Source organism: Lepidochelys kempii, chromosome 2 (genome assembly GCF_965140265.1).
Source record: "Lepidochelys kempii isolate rLepKem1 chromosome 2, rLepKem1.hap2, whole genome shotgun sequence".
NCBI classification, from domain to species: Eukaryota; Metazoa; Chordata; order Testudines; family Cheloniidae; genus Lepidochelys; species Lepidochelys kempii.
The window spans coordinates 211591126-211608401 of record NC_133257.1 but is presented as its reverse complement, the minus strand read 5'-3'; the positions used below and the strand labels follow the sequence as shown (position 1 = coordinate 211608401).

The window sequence follows — 17276 nt, the reverse complement described above, 5'->3', positions numbered from 1 at the left end:
CCCCCCCCCCCCATATTTTATTCTGGTGTTTATCTCCTTCCTCTAAAGCATCAGAGATGGCCATGGCTGGAGATGGGGCACTGGATGAGGTGGGCTGCTGATCTCAGGTGTTACTGAGAATTTTCTTATCTGTTTAGCCAGCTGGCTCTTGCTCACATGCTCAGGGTCCAACTGACCATCGTATGTGGAGCTAGGAAGGCATCTTCCCCAGGTCAGATTGGCAGTGAGCTGGGGGCGGGAGGTAGTTGTCTTCCTCTGCAGCATGTGGTACAGTTTTGTGTTAGAATCACCAGGGTATATCTTATTAACTCAATTCCTTGCCATGCCTGGTGCACCTCCATGCCTCCTACTCTCTGCCTGTGACAGTTTAATCTCCTGAGGGATTTAATACTTTGGTCTAATTTCAGTTGGGGTTTAATGCCTGGGTTTTGGTGGCCTGTGATACACAGCAGGTCAGACTAGATGATCTGGTTGTCGCTTCTGGCCTCAAAGTCTGACATTTTGGACCTGAAGATTGTCTTTTTCTAACAAAGATGATTTTTAAAATTAATTGAGTGGTTTCAGAAAATAGAACACCTAAAAAGGGAAACGGCATTCTTCCTTCCAAAGTGCACGCTTTCCTTAAATCATAAACAAAACAGTCTACAGCAGGGGCGGGCAAATTTTTTGGCCTGAGGTCCTCATCGGGTTTCGGAAATTGTATGGAGGGCCAGTTGGGGGGGCTGTGCCTCCACAAACAGCCAGGCATAGCCCGGCCCCTGCCCCCTATCCGACCCCCCCACCCCTGCTTCTCACCTCCTGATGACCCCCACAGGACTCCTGCCCCATCCAACCCACCCTGTTCCCTGATGGCCCCCTGGGACTCCTGCCCCATCCACACCCCCCCACTCCCTGTCCCCTGACCGCCCCTGGAACCCTCACCCTGACTGCCCCCCACTGCCCCATCCAACCCCTCTTTTCCTTCTTGACTGCCCCCCTGGACCCCTGCCCAATCCAACCACCCCTTCTTCCTGACTGTCCCCAAAACCCCTGCCCCCTGACTGCCCCCCGCCGCCCCATCCAACCCCCACTCCTTCCTGACTGACCCCCCGGGACTCCTGCCCTCATTCAACCCCCCTGTTCACCGCCCTCTGATCACCCCGACTCCTATTCATCCCCCTGCCCACCACCACCACCCCAAACTCCCCTGCCCTCTATCCAACCCCCCAACTTCCTGACCCCTGACCGTGCTGCCTGGAGCACCAGTGGCTGGTGGCGCTACAGCTGCACTGCCCGGCTGGAGCCAGCCACGCCACCGTGCAGGACAGAGCACCGGGTCAGGCCGGGCTCTGCAGCTGCGCTGCCCCAGGAGCTCGCAGCCCCGCGGCCCAGAGCATTGCGCCAGTGGCGCAGTGAGCTGAGGCTGTGTGGGAGGGGGAATAGCGGGGGCGGGGGGCTAGCCTCCCAGGCCAGGAGCTCAGGGGCCAGGCAGGAGGGTCCCGCGGGCCAGACGTGACCCGCAGGCCATAGTTTGCCCACCTCTGTCTACAGTATTCTACAGTAATGGCCCAAAATACTGCAGAGACACTACTGTAAACTATAGTGTTGTGGATCACGACAGTTAAATACTGAAGCTTTATCTAGAAGCTTATGTCCGTTCTAGTTGCCATCGCATTTATTTCAGTCCACTATCAGTTCTGTTCAACTTTTAAATAATTATGGTAATCTTTTACTTATAAAGGAGGTTTAAAAAAATAATGCAATTTGCTGTGACTTTCCCTGGTCTTCTACCAAGTGATAAGTGGGACCCTTATTTCTCACCAGGTTACTGCAGGAATTATTTGCCAACTCTTCCCTTTCTCCTCCTCTTACTTTCCCTTTGCTTCCCTGGTTTTTACTTTTTAAATTTGCTTATTAACATTACAGCTGGTCAAAATTTTTTAGATAGAACATTTTTCTGTCATAAAATGTCATTTCATCAAAATCTAAACTTTCTGTGGGACTGTGTCAACCCTGACAAAATTTTGTTTTGAGGCGGGAAAGCATTTTGATAACGCTGAACTACGTGTATTTACAATGCCTAGCACAATGTGGCTTCAATCTTGGCTGAGGCTTCTACACACAAAAACAGCAGACTAATTGGGGACTGAAGAGTTCATAACATTGAAAAGTTCATAAAATTGAATATCTCACAATGACAGTAGGTACAGTGTACGTTGCATTCCTTTCTTCTTGTCCTTCAAACCACAACAAAATATTTTCCAACACACTGAGGCCTCAAAATGTGAAGGGATGTCAACTTGTTCTTCATCAAATCACATGCATGCTGTGATTTTCTACTTCCTCCCCCCAATCATGGGGAAGGGCGGGAAATGATTCCTGTAACTGGCTGTTCATCAGATTGGTGGTCATAAAATCAAGGTTCTACTGTAATAGTAAAACGGCCTGATTTTCTGATGTGCCAAGCACTCAGCAACTCCTCGAGATTTCAAATAAGAGTTGTGGGTGCTGTGACAGGGTTGGACCAGATGGCTACCGGAGAGTTATCGAAAAGAGATATATTAGCCCCAGGTTAAGTAGGTCCTTTTTCCCTGGGTAACGTAACAGGGAAGGTTTCAGAACAATCAGGAACTTTCTGGAAACAATTAAGGCAGACAGGCTGATTACAACACCTGCAGCCAATCAAGAAGCTGCTAGAATCAATTAAGGCAAGCTAATCAGGGCACCTGGGTTTTAAAAAGGACCTCACTTCAGGTTGTGGTATGTGCGAGGAGCTGGGAGCAAGAAGCTGAGAGTGAGAAGGCGTACTACTGGAAGACTGAGAAGTACATGCGTTAACAGACATCAGGAGGAAGGTCCTATGGTGAGGATAAAAAAGGTGTTGGGAGGAGGCCATGGGGAAGTAGCCCAGGGAGTTGTAGCTGTCATGCAGTTGTTACAGGAGCCGCTGTAAACAGCTGCAATCCACAGGGCCCTGAGCTGGAACCCAGAGTAGAGGGCGGGCCCGGGTTCCCCCCAACTCCCTACTTGATACCAGAGGAGTTGAACTGGACTGTGGGTTCCACCAGAGGGGAAGGTCTCTGGCCTGTTCCCCGATCCACTAGGTGAATCGGCAGAGACTGTGAGGATTGTTCTTCTTTCTTTCCCCATGCTGGCCAGTGATGAGGCTAACTGAGTGAACGGCAGATTTGAGCCACGAAAGTGGCCAAACTGAGGGCTGACGTGAACCTCTGAGGCGAGAAAATCCGCCAATAAGCGCAGAACCCACCAAGGCGGAGGAGGAACTCTGTCACAGTGCTTAGCATCTTCAGACTTCTGGTCAAGACTTTCCTATTTAATTCTGCTTATATTCTTATATGGCATTCATTGCTATAGTATCTGAGTTCAACCATGACCACAACTAAATCTATGGCCAGGTCTACTCTTGAAAAGTCTTTGCCAGTAAAGCTATACCAGTATACTACACTGGCAAAACGCTCCTAGTCTGGATGCAGGAGTTGTTCCTGTGCCTACTGAAATGGCAAAAATCCCACCGACTCCACTGGGATTAACACAGCTGGGGACAATCATGTATTTGAGCTTCTCACCTTTTCCCCCCCTGCTAAGATCTACAGCCACAGACTTCTGAGCTATGAAAGCCAAGGAGTTTAGAAACTCTTAGGAAGAGTCAGTCCCTGTCCCAGTTTGTTTTATACAATGCCTAACCTAATGGGGACTGAAGCTGAGTCCTGTAATAAACTTTACAACAAAAAAATAATGTAATGAGAGTGTGGGGCCCGAGAAATAAAGAGATTTGCGCTGTAGGGTTTTGAGCAATATCTAAGTCCAGCTGTAAAGTAAAAGGTGGTGTGGTGAAGAAAGCGAGGGGAAATGTTACCTTTTCTTTCAAAGGATATTATAAATTTTTACCCTGAACGTGTGTGTGTGGGGGGGGGGGGATGAAGAGAAATCATCAAACCGGGCCCATTTCTGAACTCTTTAATCAGGCAAAACTACCCCTGGTTTTGCTGACTTTCCAAAAACCCTAGGCACTCAGATTCCAGCATGCTGAGGATGATATCAGCACCCAGATGGCTGGGAAGATAATTATGGGATTTTGTTTTTGCACAGTGGAAAGGAATGGGGGAGCCCCAGGGCATGTGAAGTCTGCTTAAAAGTTTTACCATAGTAACTGATAGAGGTCCCTACAAGTATGAGCTTTGGGGTGCTTTTCTGAATCAACTCTCTGAACTTTTTAGAAGACGTTTAAAATCATTTAAGCAGGAAAGAACCACAACTGGAAGTTTAATCCTTCTACCCATTTCTGGTCCACCCAACGGCATGTCATCACCAGAAACGGTTTTCTTGTTTTTGGGCAGGGGGTAACTGTGGGAAGGGGGTCACTGACAGGAGATGTGGAAAGGGGCCCGAGCGCATTACCTGGAAACCTGATCCTGCGGGGAACAAGCGAGCTGGAAACCGGGCGGCAGGAAGCAGCCTGCTGTTTTGGGGCAGGGTAAAGCGGGCACTGAGGTTTAGGGAGAGCAGCGTCTGGGACACACCCACCCCGGGCTTGGCTCGCGCGCGAAGGAAGGTGTGGGCACTCGGCGGACACCCCTGGTCTGGGAGCAGCGGGCAGGTGAGGCGGGCTGCGGGAGGGAGACTCGGAACCGCGAGGACGGGGGGAGTCTCCACCCGGCTGCCTCCACAGTCACCCCCCGGGCCAGAGCGATGGGGACGCTCCAGCCACTCTGCCGCCGGCAGCGCGTCTGAGCAAACGCCTCAGCCCGCCTCAGGGGCGCTCCCCGGGCCGCCGCACGCGCCTCCGGGGCGGGCCGTTAACTGGGGGCTGCTCGCTCCATGGCCAATGGCAGCGCGGAGGGACACGCGCACCACGGGCGCGCGGGCAGTGGAAGCGAAGGGGCCGTGGCGCTGCGGCAGGGCGAGTGGCTGGTGCCGTGGTCACTCTGAAGCGGGGGGACGCCACGGGTGACCGTGTTGCTGCTGCTCTGACGCTGCGGTATCTCCCAGGGGGCAACACCTCTCTCCAGGAGGCACTGAAGCTGAGAGATCCTCAACTATAGGGTCACTAGTTCTACCTTAGGTTGCACTGACGCTGAGGGATCCTCTATGGATCCCCTTAAAAAACAGGTGCTACTTCGGTATGCCACTGCCCTGGAGGATCCTTCTGGGGTTTTTTTATTTGTCTGTTAGTGGCTGCATGTAAGTGTCATTAGGAACCAGGCTGTCTCTAGAAAGTCTGTAGGTACATGGCAGTTGAGGCAATCCTGTAAATTTCTTTGTCTCTGTGCCTCTTTCTGTGCTTACTTTAGAGCTGAGGGGACGTTGCAGTTGTAGAAAACTCTCATTATGGTTCTATTTATGGCTATATTGAAGCTGGAGAGACCCAACAGGGGGCCTTGTGTCTTGCACTCTCTGTCCCTCTTTTCATCTCTCTGTGGCAAGAAGTAGGTTGGTTTTGAAAGTGGCTGTGATAAATGAGCACATAAATAAGTGTAATCCCTTTTTACAATGGTCATTTGCATCTGTATGGTTGTCCTGGCAGTAATCTATATCCACAGGAGTTTGTGGGAGTGTCCAAACTAAAGGTGAGACTACTGGCCATTACAAAGTTAAAAGATAAACTGAAATAAATTAATTCCAAAATCCAGACAGCAACATACACTAGAAATTGATCTAAAAGGAAGCTGAAGGGTAGAATAAGGATTTTGCACACAATGTTCTTGTTTAGATGTATAGGACAGCTTTAGTTTTGTTTAATTTTTAACATGCCTCGAGAGCTGTTGGACCCAGAGTCAAATGTATTGTTCTGTAAACATACGTTCGTGCCATATAAAGGAACAAAACCCTGGGGGTAGAATGTTGGTCATCTGTAGAATGTTGGTCATCTGTTTTCTAAGAATTCCACCATTATTTAATTAATTCACAATGCTTTATCCTTTCCAAGTATTATTTGGATCTTTGCACAGTTACCATGATCATGATATAAATGGAAAAAATACTTTAGTCAAACACAAGTTAGTGGGCTCAATACAGAGGTAACAAGGTGACATTTTATGGCCTGTTTTATACAGGAGATCAGATTAGATGATCTAATGGTCTCTTTTGGCATTTAAAATCTATGAAAGTGGTTAGCTGAGTGTGACCAAGGAACCCCTTGGTGCCAACTGACATAGGGCACAGGGTATGCACAGGGTTTTGCAGTGGTCAGATATATGCATATTAAATTACTAAATGGTTGCCTGTAAGATCTCTGTCAAGAGCCAGTAGTCTACTAGCTAATCATTTTGCAATGTATGGGTGGATAATATTTGAGAAGTTATGTATCTGTATTGGAAACTATGATCTCAAAGCTTTGGAGTTAAGACAGGTAACCAAGACATCATGTCTTACATAGGTTCCTTTTAAGCAGGAGGTTTCAGACATAATTCCTCTGTCTGGTCATGTGTGTATTGGCCATTTTATGTCTCCCGTGGATGCCTGTTTGCACACTGAGCCTGATACCACTTGAAAGTGCAAAATCTACCAGATTTTCAGGAAGACATAAACAGCGGCAAGGGATCCTGTTTGTGTCCAGACAATGGATTGTGGGGGAATATCTGGGAGTGCAGATGGACACGCAGCATCTTCACCTAGGAGACAAGCTGACAGCATGTCTTCTCTCATGGAAAAGGGTTCATGCCTGGAAGGAAAGCACTGGGGAGCAATCATTTATTAGACATGAGAGTATTTAGTTAATTAAGTCTGGTTTCTAGAATGTGTGTTAGGGTTTATTTTATATGTAAGTATTTGTTTCCAATAGTTCTGCTGGCTACCACTTGACTATGTAGTGCCACTCCCTCCCCCCTTAGCAAGGGAGCTCTATCCCAAAGGAAGAGACATACCTTTTGGGCCCCTGTGAGGTCCGCAACAGAGTCCTGCACTGTTGACTTCTCCAGCAGCAGGAGGGAAGGGGAGTAGGATGCAATTCTTACCCTGGCAACCCTCCTTTTTCAACCAATTGGAGGTGGAGACAACAGCAGTTCTCAGAGGCCAGGAGACAGCTAGGCAAACTGCAAGCAGTCGCTGACCCTGTGGAGAGCCCTGGAGGCCTGGGAAAGCAGGAGGAAGGCTATGAATAGCTCAGCTTTCCCTCCAGGTGGGAGAGACCAGTTGGGAAGCAGAGGGGAGAGCAGGTCTGCCTGCAGTTTGCCAGCACAGCACTTCCAGGCCCACAACTGGCCTATCTTGTAACCCCAGCCTGCAAAAAAGCCCTAGGTTAGGACAATCCTCCTGTCACCACCTGCCAGCAACTGGAGGAGACAGCCTGTCTCTCCTGCCATTCACTGCCTCCAGCCTGCCTGCCCTGCAGCCAGCCCATACCAGATCCGAGATTTTGGATCCAGAGGCCTCACCGGCTTCCAACTCAGCCCATGGGTTTGAAACTTTGAAGACTGTCAGCACTGTTTCAGAAGAGAGTGGTTGGTTTGTCCATTTCCAGTGATCCCTAGGCAGGACCCACTTGCCTGAATCAATCTCCTAACTCCTCAGCCAGAAATGGAACCTGAGGCAGTATCCTGTATTAGAGTTATATGGGCAGTTAGGTTGTAATTTTGCACGATGAAGGCCCATTGCATCTGCAGAAGGATTTTCATCTACCTGGATCATCAAGACCTGCCCTGCCAATTCTCAGTATAATAAAGTGTGTTTCTAACAGAATCTCCTTACAGACCTGCAGCATGTCTCCACATGCACCACCTGAGATGTGGGGGACAGATTGAACTGGGAGTGGGTGTGGGAAGAGACACTTTTTTGTTTAGGAACATGGAGAGTGTGTGTGGTCACGTGACCTAGCGTGCCTCTTAGCAGAGCCTTTAGTAATTACAAAGCATTGTTGATTTCTAATCACTTAATATTTTCACTGATTGCCTATTTCTCTTTGGTCAAGTCCTTACATAAAGTTTATAGTTCTTGTTTTTAATGTGTGTGCTTGTGTGAGTTTGAATTATTCATGAGTTCAAGTGCTGTAGCCACAGCCTTAGTGTGGTTATCCCTTGTCTCACTGGAAGCACTGCCAAGTAGCTTAATCCTTTAGCATACAGGAGGGCAGGCAGGCAGGCACCTACCAGCAGCACCGCAAAATGAGCCCAGGGTGACCGAAACTTTGGAACTGTCCAAAAACTGTGAGATACCCCTCTCCTGTTTGCACTGCATTCAGGTATTAAGCCAGCACTGAAAAGGGGGCGGGGGGGTTACATCTATTCTTTTGTTAAATAAACTTTTGCTCGTTTTCACTGAAACGTATCGAAGTGCTGTGCGTTCAGCAAAGAGGTGATCCAAGCTGGAACTGGTAAGCTGGGGTGTACTGTTCCTTTCCAAACCGCAAATCTGTAAATGCTGTGAGTTTGCAGTGGAGCAGGGGCTTCACACTCCAGGGAGATGCTTGGAGGCCTCAGGGGTTGGAATGTGCCTATTGCTAGGGTGACCAGATGTCCCGTTTTTAAAGGAACAGTTGCATATTTAAGCCTTCCCGCAGGTGGCCCAACTTTTTCTTTAAAAATGAGAAAATACTGGACAATTTGCCATCTCCCTCCCCCATCAGTACTGGCACATTGGCGCAAGAACTAGGGCTGCTGGCCTCGCGTGCCCAGGGTCCCAGCTGCTGGCCTCGCACGCCCAGGGTCCTGGCCTCAGCTTTGGGGGGTGGGGATGGATAGGGGTAAGGGGGGCTGGTTTTCTGCTGTCCACCCATGATGTGCCCTTTATGTGTTCCCCCCCTTGCTGGCCCCTCCCTGCTTTGCCCCCACCCCGAGCCCCGCTGCTCCTCCATATGCCCAGGCTGGGAACATCCCACTCCCAGTATTTGTGGAGAACCAGCCCCTGGTCGGAGTGCTTAGCTCACCAACAGCCAGGCTGGCAGGCTCCTTCCTTTCCCCACTGCCTCTGGCTGGGCTGGCACCCTGGGAAAGCCCAAGACCCTTTGGCTTGAGGCGCTGGCCAGGAGGAGCCAATCCCTGTATGTGCCAAAGCCCTGCACAATGCTGGCATGGGGAAGCCTCTCTGCCCCTCAGCTAAGCTCTGGAGTCAGGGGAAGCGATTTCCAGCCTGTTCATGCCCCAAACCTGCAGGCTCCACATCAGCCCCCAGGGAAGGGTCTTAGCAACCTCTTCACCTGACCACCCCCCCTCCCCCTATCCTGGCTGCTCTGTCCCCTAGGCACTTTCCTGTGCTGAGCCACCTCTCTGGCCAGGTTCACTTAAGCCCTTGTAGTCAGGTTCCCTGGGCCTCGTGCACAATGCATCCTTCTGGCTTAATCTGTTCCTGCCAGCATTGTAGCCCGAGGTGGCTGGGTTATGTTGATGGCTAGCAGCAGCTTGGAGGTGTTAGCTGCCTTTTTGACATTGTGTTGGCAGGAAGGGACAAGCTGTTTCTATTCACACGCAGGGTGGGGTGGGAAAAGAGATGATCTCTGCAAAGACATAAGCCAGATCATCCCTTCCCCTTGCCCTCCACTCCACAGCTGGAAGCAGCTCCCATCCCTTCCCTCCTGCAAAGTGATGAAAGGCTGCTGCTGGCCACATTCTGGTGTGAACCCTGGCAGAAATCTGGGGAAGGAGGCATGTGACTCTGCATGCCCCGCTGCATGTTGCCTCGGAAAGACACAGCGCCAGGTACCAGCAGAGGCAGGTCCGTCTCGGGGGCCAAGCCTGGCATGGAGGAATGAGTTTGTGAATAGGAAATAAATGCTTCAGAAAAAGATAAGGTGTGAAAGCCAATGTTAGAGCCAGATAGTCAAGGGGGGGAAAAAATTAAGGAAGGGCAAATTGACGACTCTGAAGTGGAGGCTGGCACCCTTAAACACAAAATAATTAATTAAATCGAAACAGGACAGAATGACCCCATCCCCAGAGGTGTTTTGGAATGCTAACATAAAAAAAAAGCCATCAAAAAATAACACCAACTGAGAAGTAACTGGTCGTAAAATGACAGCAAAATCCATAAACTTCAACAACAACAAAAAACTATAAAAACAGAGTGCTTTGCAATGGGACTTTGGGTTTGTCTTGCCAACAACTCCAAAAGCCTCGGATCATGACCAACAGAGCCCGGCTCCCCTCTACAACCAGTCTGACTGGCAACTAAATCAATCCAGACTCTAAACTGGTAACTATAACATCTGCTGGCGGGACTGTGTGCATGGGGTGTGTGTGTGTGTGTGTATGTGTGTGTAATTAAAAAGCATATGCTAACGGCTATATTCTCAATAAATGTGGCGTATTGCCTTTTCCCCTATAGAAAAAAATCTTGTGTACTTTTTATAAGCATAACATGGGGGGGGCGCTAGGGGTGTATGTGTGACCCATAAAGCCGTAAGGATAAGAAGGTAATTAAAAAGAATCCAGCTATGCAGTATTTCTTGTTAACAGGGGCTCAGTCAACTTGATATTAATTTGAATGTTTGTACTGCATAGTTCCGATTGCCATTGAACTCGCTTGAATACGAGTAATTTTACCAGGTGTCCCATATTCAGCATCAGGAAATATGGTCACCCTACCTATCGCTAACCTGTAAAGAGACAGCAGGGCCTGCACAGGCCTTGAGGGGAGTACTTGTGTTGCCTGTGGCCACTAGAGTTGGGGGGCCGACCCCCATCAGGCACAGACAAGGCTTTCTCATGCTAAGGGCAGGTGGCTACAGCCCTGGGTACCCCCAGGAAGCAGGCCACATTGTTGTTCTAATTTTTAAAAATGAACATAGCTCTTTAGAAAAATAACTTACCCTGATGTAAAAGTAGCATGTAATGATCAATATTTTTTCTTCCCTAGGAAAAGTTGTTGAAAGGAAACAAATAATTAATAAAGAAACATAAAAATATCTTGATGTGAACTCTTTGAATGGCTATTGTCTCTGAAAGGTTGTGCTATTCTCTTGTGTATGCAGATTTTACCCAAAGTGATTTACTTCTGCAAGTATAATAACCATACAGTGGAATAACACAATGAAGGATGATTTCATAAATCACACAGAAAAGGAACCACCTAATCCTAGTAAGTTTTTCCGTTAGTTGTTTCTTCTTTTTAATGTTAGGCTAGTTGTTGGAAAGATGTACTCCATTGCCACGAAATTAAAGCCATATTTTGAATCCTGCCTGGTAGCCATGAGGGATTTCTATGGAAAAACAGATCAGCCCTCCCATCATCCTCCACAACTCATGCTTCTCTGGCTATTAAGCTTCCTACTGTGGTGTCTTTACCCAGCAAGAATGGACCCTTCCTGGGGATCTATGTGGAGGAAACAGCATTCAGAAAAAATTCTTAGCTAGCACTGAATACATGTATTCTCTTAACTTAATCATAGCACTAGCTGGGCGTAGCTCTGTGTGGCCTTCTACCAACTTCAATGACCCTGGTGTGCCGCGTGAGACACTAGTTTAAAAATAACTAAGGCTCCCATCCTGCGAGCATTTATGCACGAGTAGTCCCATTGAGTTTCAATGTGACTGTTCACATGCCTAAAGTTATTTACATGCATCAGCAATGGGGCCTAAGTGTGCAAATGCTCCATTATGTGAGTTAGGAGTCAGTTAACTGCATTTGAATTGTTCTATAATCAAAACAAACATAATAGTGTCCTGTAAGTCTCTACAAAGTTGTTCTAAAAACTAGTGATGGAAAACACAGTAGTTATAGCTCAGGTTGAGATAGAATAGACAGCTGGTGTGTTGTGACAATCTTTTATCCTGTAGTTCACAGTCACCTCACTATTCCATTGTGATTCCTCTGTCCGTTTCTTTCATCCACGTGTTACTTCTCATCTTATTCTTTGATTATAAACTCTTTTGGGCGGAGATCCTCTTGCTTGTGTTTGTACAGCCATAGCACAATAGGGTTGAGGCCTGTAGATACTACTGAAATACCAACAAATAATAAGTATGCCTGTTGCACTTTAAGGCCCCAATCCTACAAAGGCCTGAAAATTAGGTCCACCTTGATACATTTCTCAGAGGTGTGAAAAATTCATGCCCTTGCGAGACATCGGTAAGCCGACCTAATCCCCAGTGTAGACACCATTAGGTTGATAGAAGAACTCTTCCATCAACCTAACAGGTGGTTTCACTAATCCCTTCCATCACTGTAGTAAGTGTATAAGCTACAGCAGCATAGCTGCAGCTGTGCCACTGTAGCACTCCTAGTGTAGACATACACTTAGGCATACACTCAGTTTTTGCAAGACTGAGGCCCAAGTTAGTCTTTAATGACTTCGCTTAAAATTAGCTTTTGGGGCTGAAAATGATGTTTGTTCTCAGCTTGGATGTGATCTTTGGGGAGGAAAACATTGAAAGTTACTGAGCTGTTTCAAGAGCATGAGAAAAATGTGGTTTTCCTGCTTTTTTTTTTTTTTAAATCAACTGTTTTGGTGCTCCGATAATTCAGAAAGGGATTTACTGTGCTTCATAAGAAGCTGGCTTAAAAGACCTTACTATTTGTGAAAGCAAAACCTACTTTCTCCTCCACAGAATCTGCAAGTAATGGCTATGACAATCCTGCTTTCCAACATGATGAAAAACCTGAGCAAAATGACGAGTTAAGGAACGAGAAAAAGTAGGGGTTCCTTGATCTTAATACGCTGTTGAATTTCTTGCCCTGCCTTTCAAGAAAGGGCCTGGATTAATTTTGCATTAATCTCTTTAGAAAGAAAAATGAGACGTCAAAGGAAAAGATGGTTGGCATTTTGAAATTGGTTAGTGCATAGTTTATTGGCTTGATTTATATTTCACATTGTTCCTTTTCTTTGCCTGTTGTACATTATGGTAGCAGACCAATTTACAACCACAATACTGCATTTCAAAAGCGAAGAAAGAGGTCTGAGCCAAATTTAGTATTGCCGCACAGCCATTTTTGTGCGTTGATCTCAGGCTTCCCTCTTTAAAAATATGGCCTGTTGTGCATAACTGCCAGTGCTTGACAATGTTTCAGCAACAGGACGGAGTGAAATTCACCCTTGTTAAGGACTGAAGTGAACCATATGTGGTAAGTAGGGCCTTTCCCTGGCTCTCTCAGCTGGAGATAATTTTACCATTTGTGCACAATGTCTCATGAATTATCCAGGGAAACAAGTGCTGTGTTTTTCTTAAATGTGGTAACTGCTACATACCCGTTTCTATTGGTAGGCAGCCGCCAAATGTTTGTCAACTACCTGTTCTTGTTTACATTTTAAATGCGCTGAATAAATATGTGAGGTAGTAGACTGCACACAGGGAGGCAGTGAGTTGCACAGGTGATGTTACCACTTTATGAAAAAATGTAAGATAACGTTATTTTTTCTGCAGATTAGGGGATTCATCCTGTCATTCTGCCAACATGTCCTAACTCCCTCAGTAAAAACTGGCCTAAAACTGTGTGTACGCTTTTTCAAAGTGCATCCCAAGTGTTGTGTTTGCCTTCACAGTATCTAATTCATCACTTCATAAAGTGTTTTGGGATACCCAAATTGCGAGCAGTGCTATGTTAAAAACAAATCCTATTCTGTGTGTCTTAGTAGGATATTGTCACAATTATGTGACTTTGTCAACCTTCAATTAATTCCTTTTTCTTTATACTCATGTAGTTTGGGTATGCCGATTGGCTGGATATCATTTTGATGATGATAGGCTTAATTGCAGCTGTTGCAAATGGAACAGGGATGCCACTTCTATTCGTTCTCTTTGGAGGTATGACAAACCGCTTTGTGACGATTGGCCAAGCAGTAAATATGTCTTCAGGTAAAGTTTGTTCAACTTCTGAAAATATTTGTTAGGGTCTCTTATTTACTGGATTGGCAGAGGTTCAGAATGGAGTGCTGCTGTGGTGTTAAAAGCCATGAAGAGCATAGTGAATTCTGAGCAGTCCTTCCTTTTTACCCTGCTGTATAGTACAATACAAAATAGACACTTGATAAATTACAGAGCAGTACATTTGGTAACTATAAAATGATTTACTACTTTCTATAGTTCATCCATGGAATTCACTGTCCCAGGAGGTCACCAAATAAAGTTCTGTGACTGGATTTTTAAAACAACAAAATAGGATCGTTAACACTATTTTGCCTCTATATGAGCTAAGCTTAAGATAAGGGCAATCATAACTTACCTTAAAGTATATGTGCTAACACCTGGAAGGGGTCTCCTATTTCTCCCAGGTCTGAACAGTTTTGCACATTTGGTTAGGTGCATTATTAGTGAAATTTACCCTTTTGCAGACAGCCAGCAAAAGGCTGAGCCACCACTTGGACCCCACTTGGGCCCAGTTTTGAGGCTTGGGTGGAACCTAAGTGGTGCATAAAAGTCAGACTTATGGTGTCTGCATGGATGAATTTTGCCTTATGTGAGGTAGAAGGGGGCGTTATCAACTTCTGAAAAATCAGATATTGGCCACTGTTGGAATCAGAAGGTCAGATCAGATGAAGCTATGATCTGACTAGTGCCCATTGATGTAGTGAGTTAAATCCATGACATCACTCTACAGTAACTCTCTGAGCTGACTCAAAAGTCTGCCCTGTTTGATCCTCCACTGGAAGGATGATGGCTACCATGAAGGTTATAAATCGACAGAGCTGTTGCAGGGAGTGTAGTGTCATGCAAAACGCGCATAAGATTATGACCTAAAACTGCCATGATTTGTTTTATGCCTGTTCTAATAAAACTGAGTATTTTTCTTTGTTACAGTTAATCTTTCAGCTGTGATGAATAGTAGCTCTACTTGTTCAGCAGTTCCAGGTTTAGATATAGAAGCTGAAATGATAAGGTAAGAACCTCTGCAATTATTTTCATAAGAATAGTACCGTGTAGTTTCTATTTGTTTGGTCCATTAGACCGTAAGCCAAATTTGGCCCTCAATGACATCCCATTGGCTTCAGCAGGGTTAAACGTGACCTGATGTGTCTGTCTTCTCTTGCAGGATGCAATTGACCTTATGGACTTTTACTGTTTTACTACAGGTTTGCCTCCTACTATGTGGGTATTGGCTTCGCTGTAATAACACTGAGCACCATCCAAGTCTGGACATTTTTGACCTCAGCTGCAAGACAGACAGCAAGAATCCGACAAAAGTTTTTTTTCGCAATACTTCACCAGGAGATGGCTTGGTTTGATGCCAGCCAGATGGGAATGTTGAACACACGACTGACAGAGTGAGAAGGTTCTATTTATCTAGGCACTAGAAACATGAGCCAAAAAGATGACTGATGTTTATCTTTATAGAATTAGCTACAGGGAATTTCCAGGAAACCTTTTTAACTATGACCCAAAATACTACTGCTATTTGAGGGAGGAATTCGTTATCATTTTTCACTTCATTTTCAGGTTTTCAGTGACATTTCCGTTGTGAGGGCTTATGCTGTGAAATACAATATCTTACTCATCTGACATTGTCTTTGTAGAGTCTGAGCTATTTTGCAAACTACTGTAGATAAACAGCTCTGCTGTTTCCAGCTAGTGTACAAACACAGAAAACCCTGACATTGTATGAAATGAAACTGCACTCATAGTGCCCATAACTATGTTATCATTTTGAACCTGATCCAAAACCAATTAAAATAATTAGGAATCTTTGGATCAGGTCCCTTGTGCAGGGATTCAGAGGAAGGTGTGATCCGGGTATGCAGAGTTTCTCCAGATTTAATTTTTGCAGAGAGGGATATGCCCAGTTTTTTGGAAGATGTGAGTCCTGAAGGGAATGAGAGAGGCTTGATTTCACCAATCCTAGCTCCCACATATGTAAATAGCAAAGGAAAATTAGTGTGACACACAATGGTTTTCCAAATAATAATTTACTAACACTGTGCTTGTCACTGTATAGGATGCAAAATGGAGGTGTTCCTTGCTTCAAAGATCTTAAAATCTAATAACAAAATTGAAGACAATAGGATACATAGGGGAACTTGGAAGAAAAAGTAATGAAAAGGTTTTGGGGCTGAATTTTTTTGTTTTTGCATGGATTATTCCTTTTGGATATTGCATAAATGAATTGAGTCATGTGTAAAAGAAGTCTATCTAGAGGTTACATCACAGAAAATGAGTTGTGATCTGCTAGTTCCTAGACCCACAAAGAGCCATTACTGCTGTTCAGTACCCATGTCCAAAATTTCTACTACCCAATGATTTGAACAGTTAAACTTCTGACAAGCTTCTCTCCAGCAAAACAGAAAAATGTGTGAAGAGGAGGCACTCATCAAAGTTAACAAATCTCTTTTTTAATTAACAGTGACATTAACACCATCCATGAAGGCATCGGAGACAAGATCTGTATATTTGTACAATTATTTGCCACGTTTCTGACAGGGATTATTATAGGATTCATCTACGGGTGGAAACTGACTTTGGTGATTTTGTCAGTTAGCCCTCTCCTTGCTGCATCAGTAGCAGTTGGATCAGTCGTAAGTGCTGGGGAAAAGCAAATAAGAATTCTACCTCTAAAAACAGATTGAGAGGGAGTGAACCTCAAAACAACATGACCACAACATTTGGAGAGCTGCCTTTCTCCTACTCCACTGGCTCCTGCCCCAAAACTTGCAGAGCTCTGTCTACACTAAGCATCCGCAGGCAGGCATTGGCATGCCATGGAGGCTTGGACTGCTTCCAGTCACTACCACTCACCACATGAGAAGAGGGTGGTCGCAGTTGATGAATGCAGATCATATTAGTAGATATTGCTTGTAATGCACAGAAAAATTTACCAAGTGTTTCCATTTATAGGTTGTCTTTTGTTTTCTCTGCCCATTTTGCCCCACCCAAGCACTGAAAATGGTGGAGGAAAAAAGAGGATTGTGGTCTATAATTAAGATAGCTAAGTTATTTACATGGCGTCCACTACTGTAGTTTCTGAGTGCCACACAATCTTCATTGTGTTTAGCCTCACAACACCATGCAAGATAGGGGATTCCCATTTTACACATGGAGAAGTGAAACACAGAGAGAAGTTACTTACCCAAAGTTGCCCAGGAAAACGGTTGGAGTGTTGGAGTGGGGACTTGAACCCACGTCTCCTAAATTCTAGGCTCTTTCCCTAACTGCTTCATCACCCTTTGTATCAGTACATAATTTACATCATTTAAATAGATTTCGATAATGTACTTTCCTCACCCTCCCAATTTTCCAGTTCCTGGCATCATTCACTACAGAAGAGCTGACTGCTTATGCTAGAGCAGGAGCCGTGGCAGAAGAAATTTTGACTGCTATCAGAACAGTTGTTGCTTTCAATGGACAGAAGAAGGCATTAGCAAAGTGAGTTTTTTGAACTAATTATTGATTGTACATAATACTGGGGAAAGTTAAGGTGGT

The 17276-nt window shown here is 45.6% G+C and overlaps 1 protein-coding gene across 1 annotated transcript in view; it reads left to right on the top strand.

Annotated features, from left to right (window-relative positions):
- The first annotated feature begins 4571 nt into the window (after positions 1-4571).
- Positions 4572-17276, top strand: part of LOC140907553 (ATP-dependent translocase ABCB1-like) — a 57275-nt gene continuing 44570 nt past the window's right edge. Inside the window, exons 1-9 of the mRNA XM_073333751.1 lie at positions 4572-4597; positions 10901-11007; positions 12477-12561; positions 12652-12700; positions 13568-13721; positions 14664-14742; positions 14936-15127; positions 16201-16372; positions 17095-17219. Coding sequence (XP_073189852.1) covers positions 10959-11007; positions 12477-12561; positions 12652-12700; positions 13568-13721; positions 14664-14742; positions 14936-15127; positions 16201-16372; positions 17095-17219 — 905 coding nt within the window. The 5' untranslated portion in view covers positions 4572-4597; positions 10901-10958. The remainder of the gene's footprint in view (positions 4598-10900; positions 11008-12476; positions 12562-12651; positions 12701-13567; positions 13722-14663; positions 14743-14935; positions 15128-16200; positions 16373-17094; positions 17220-17276) is intronic.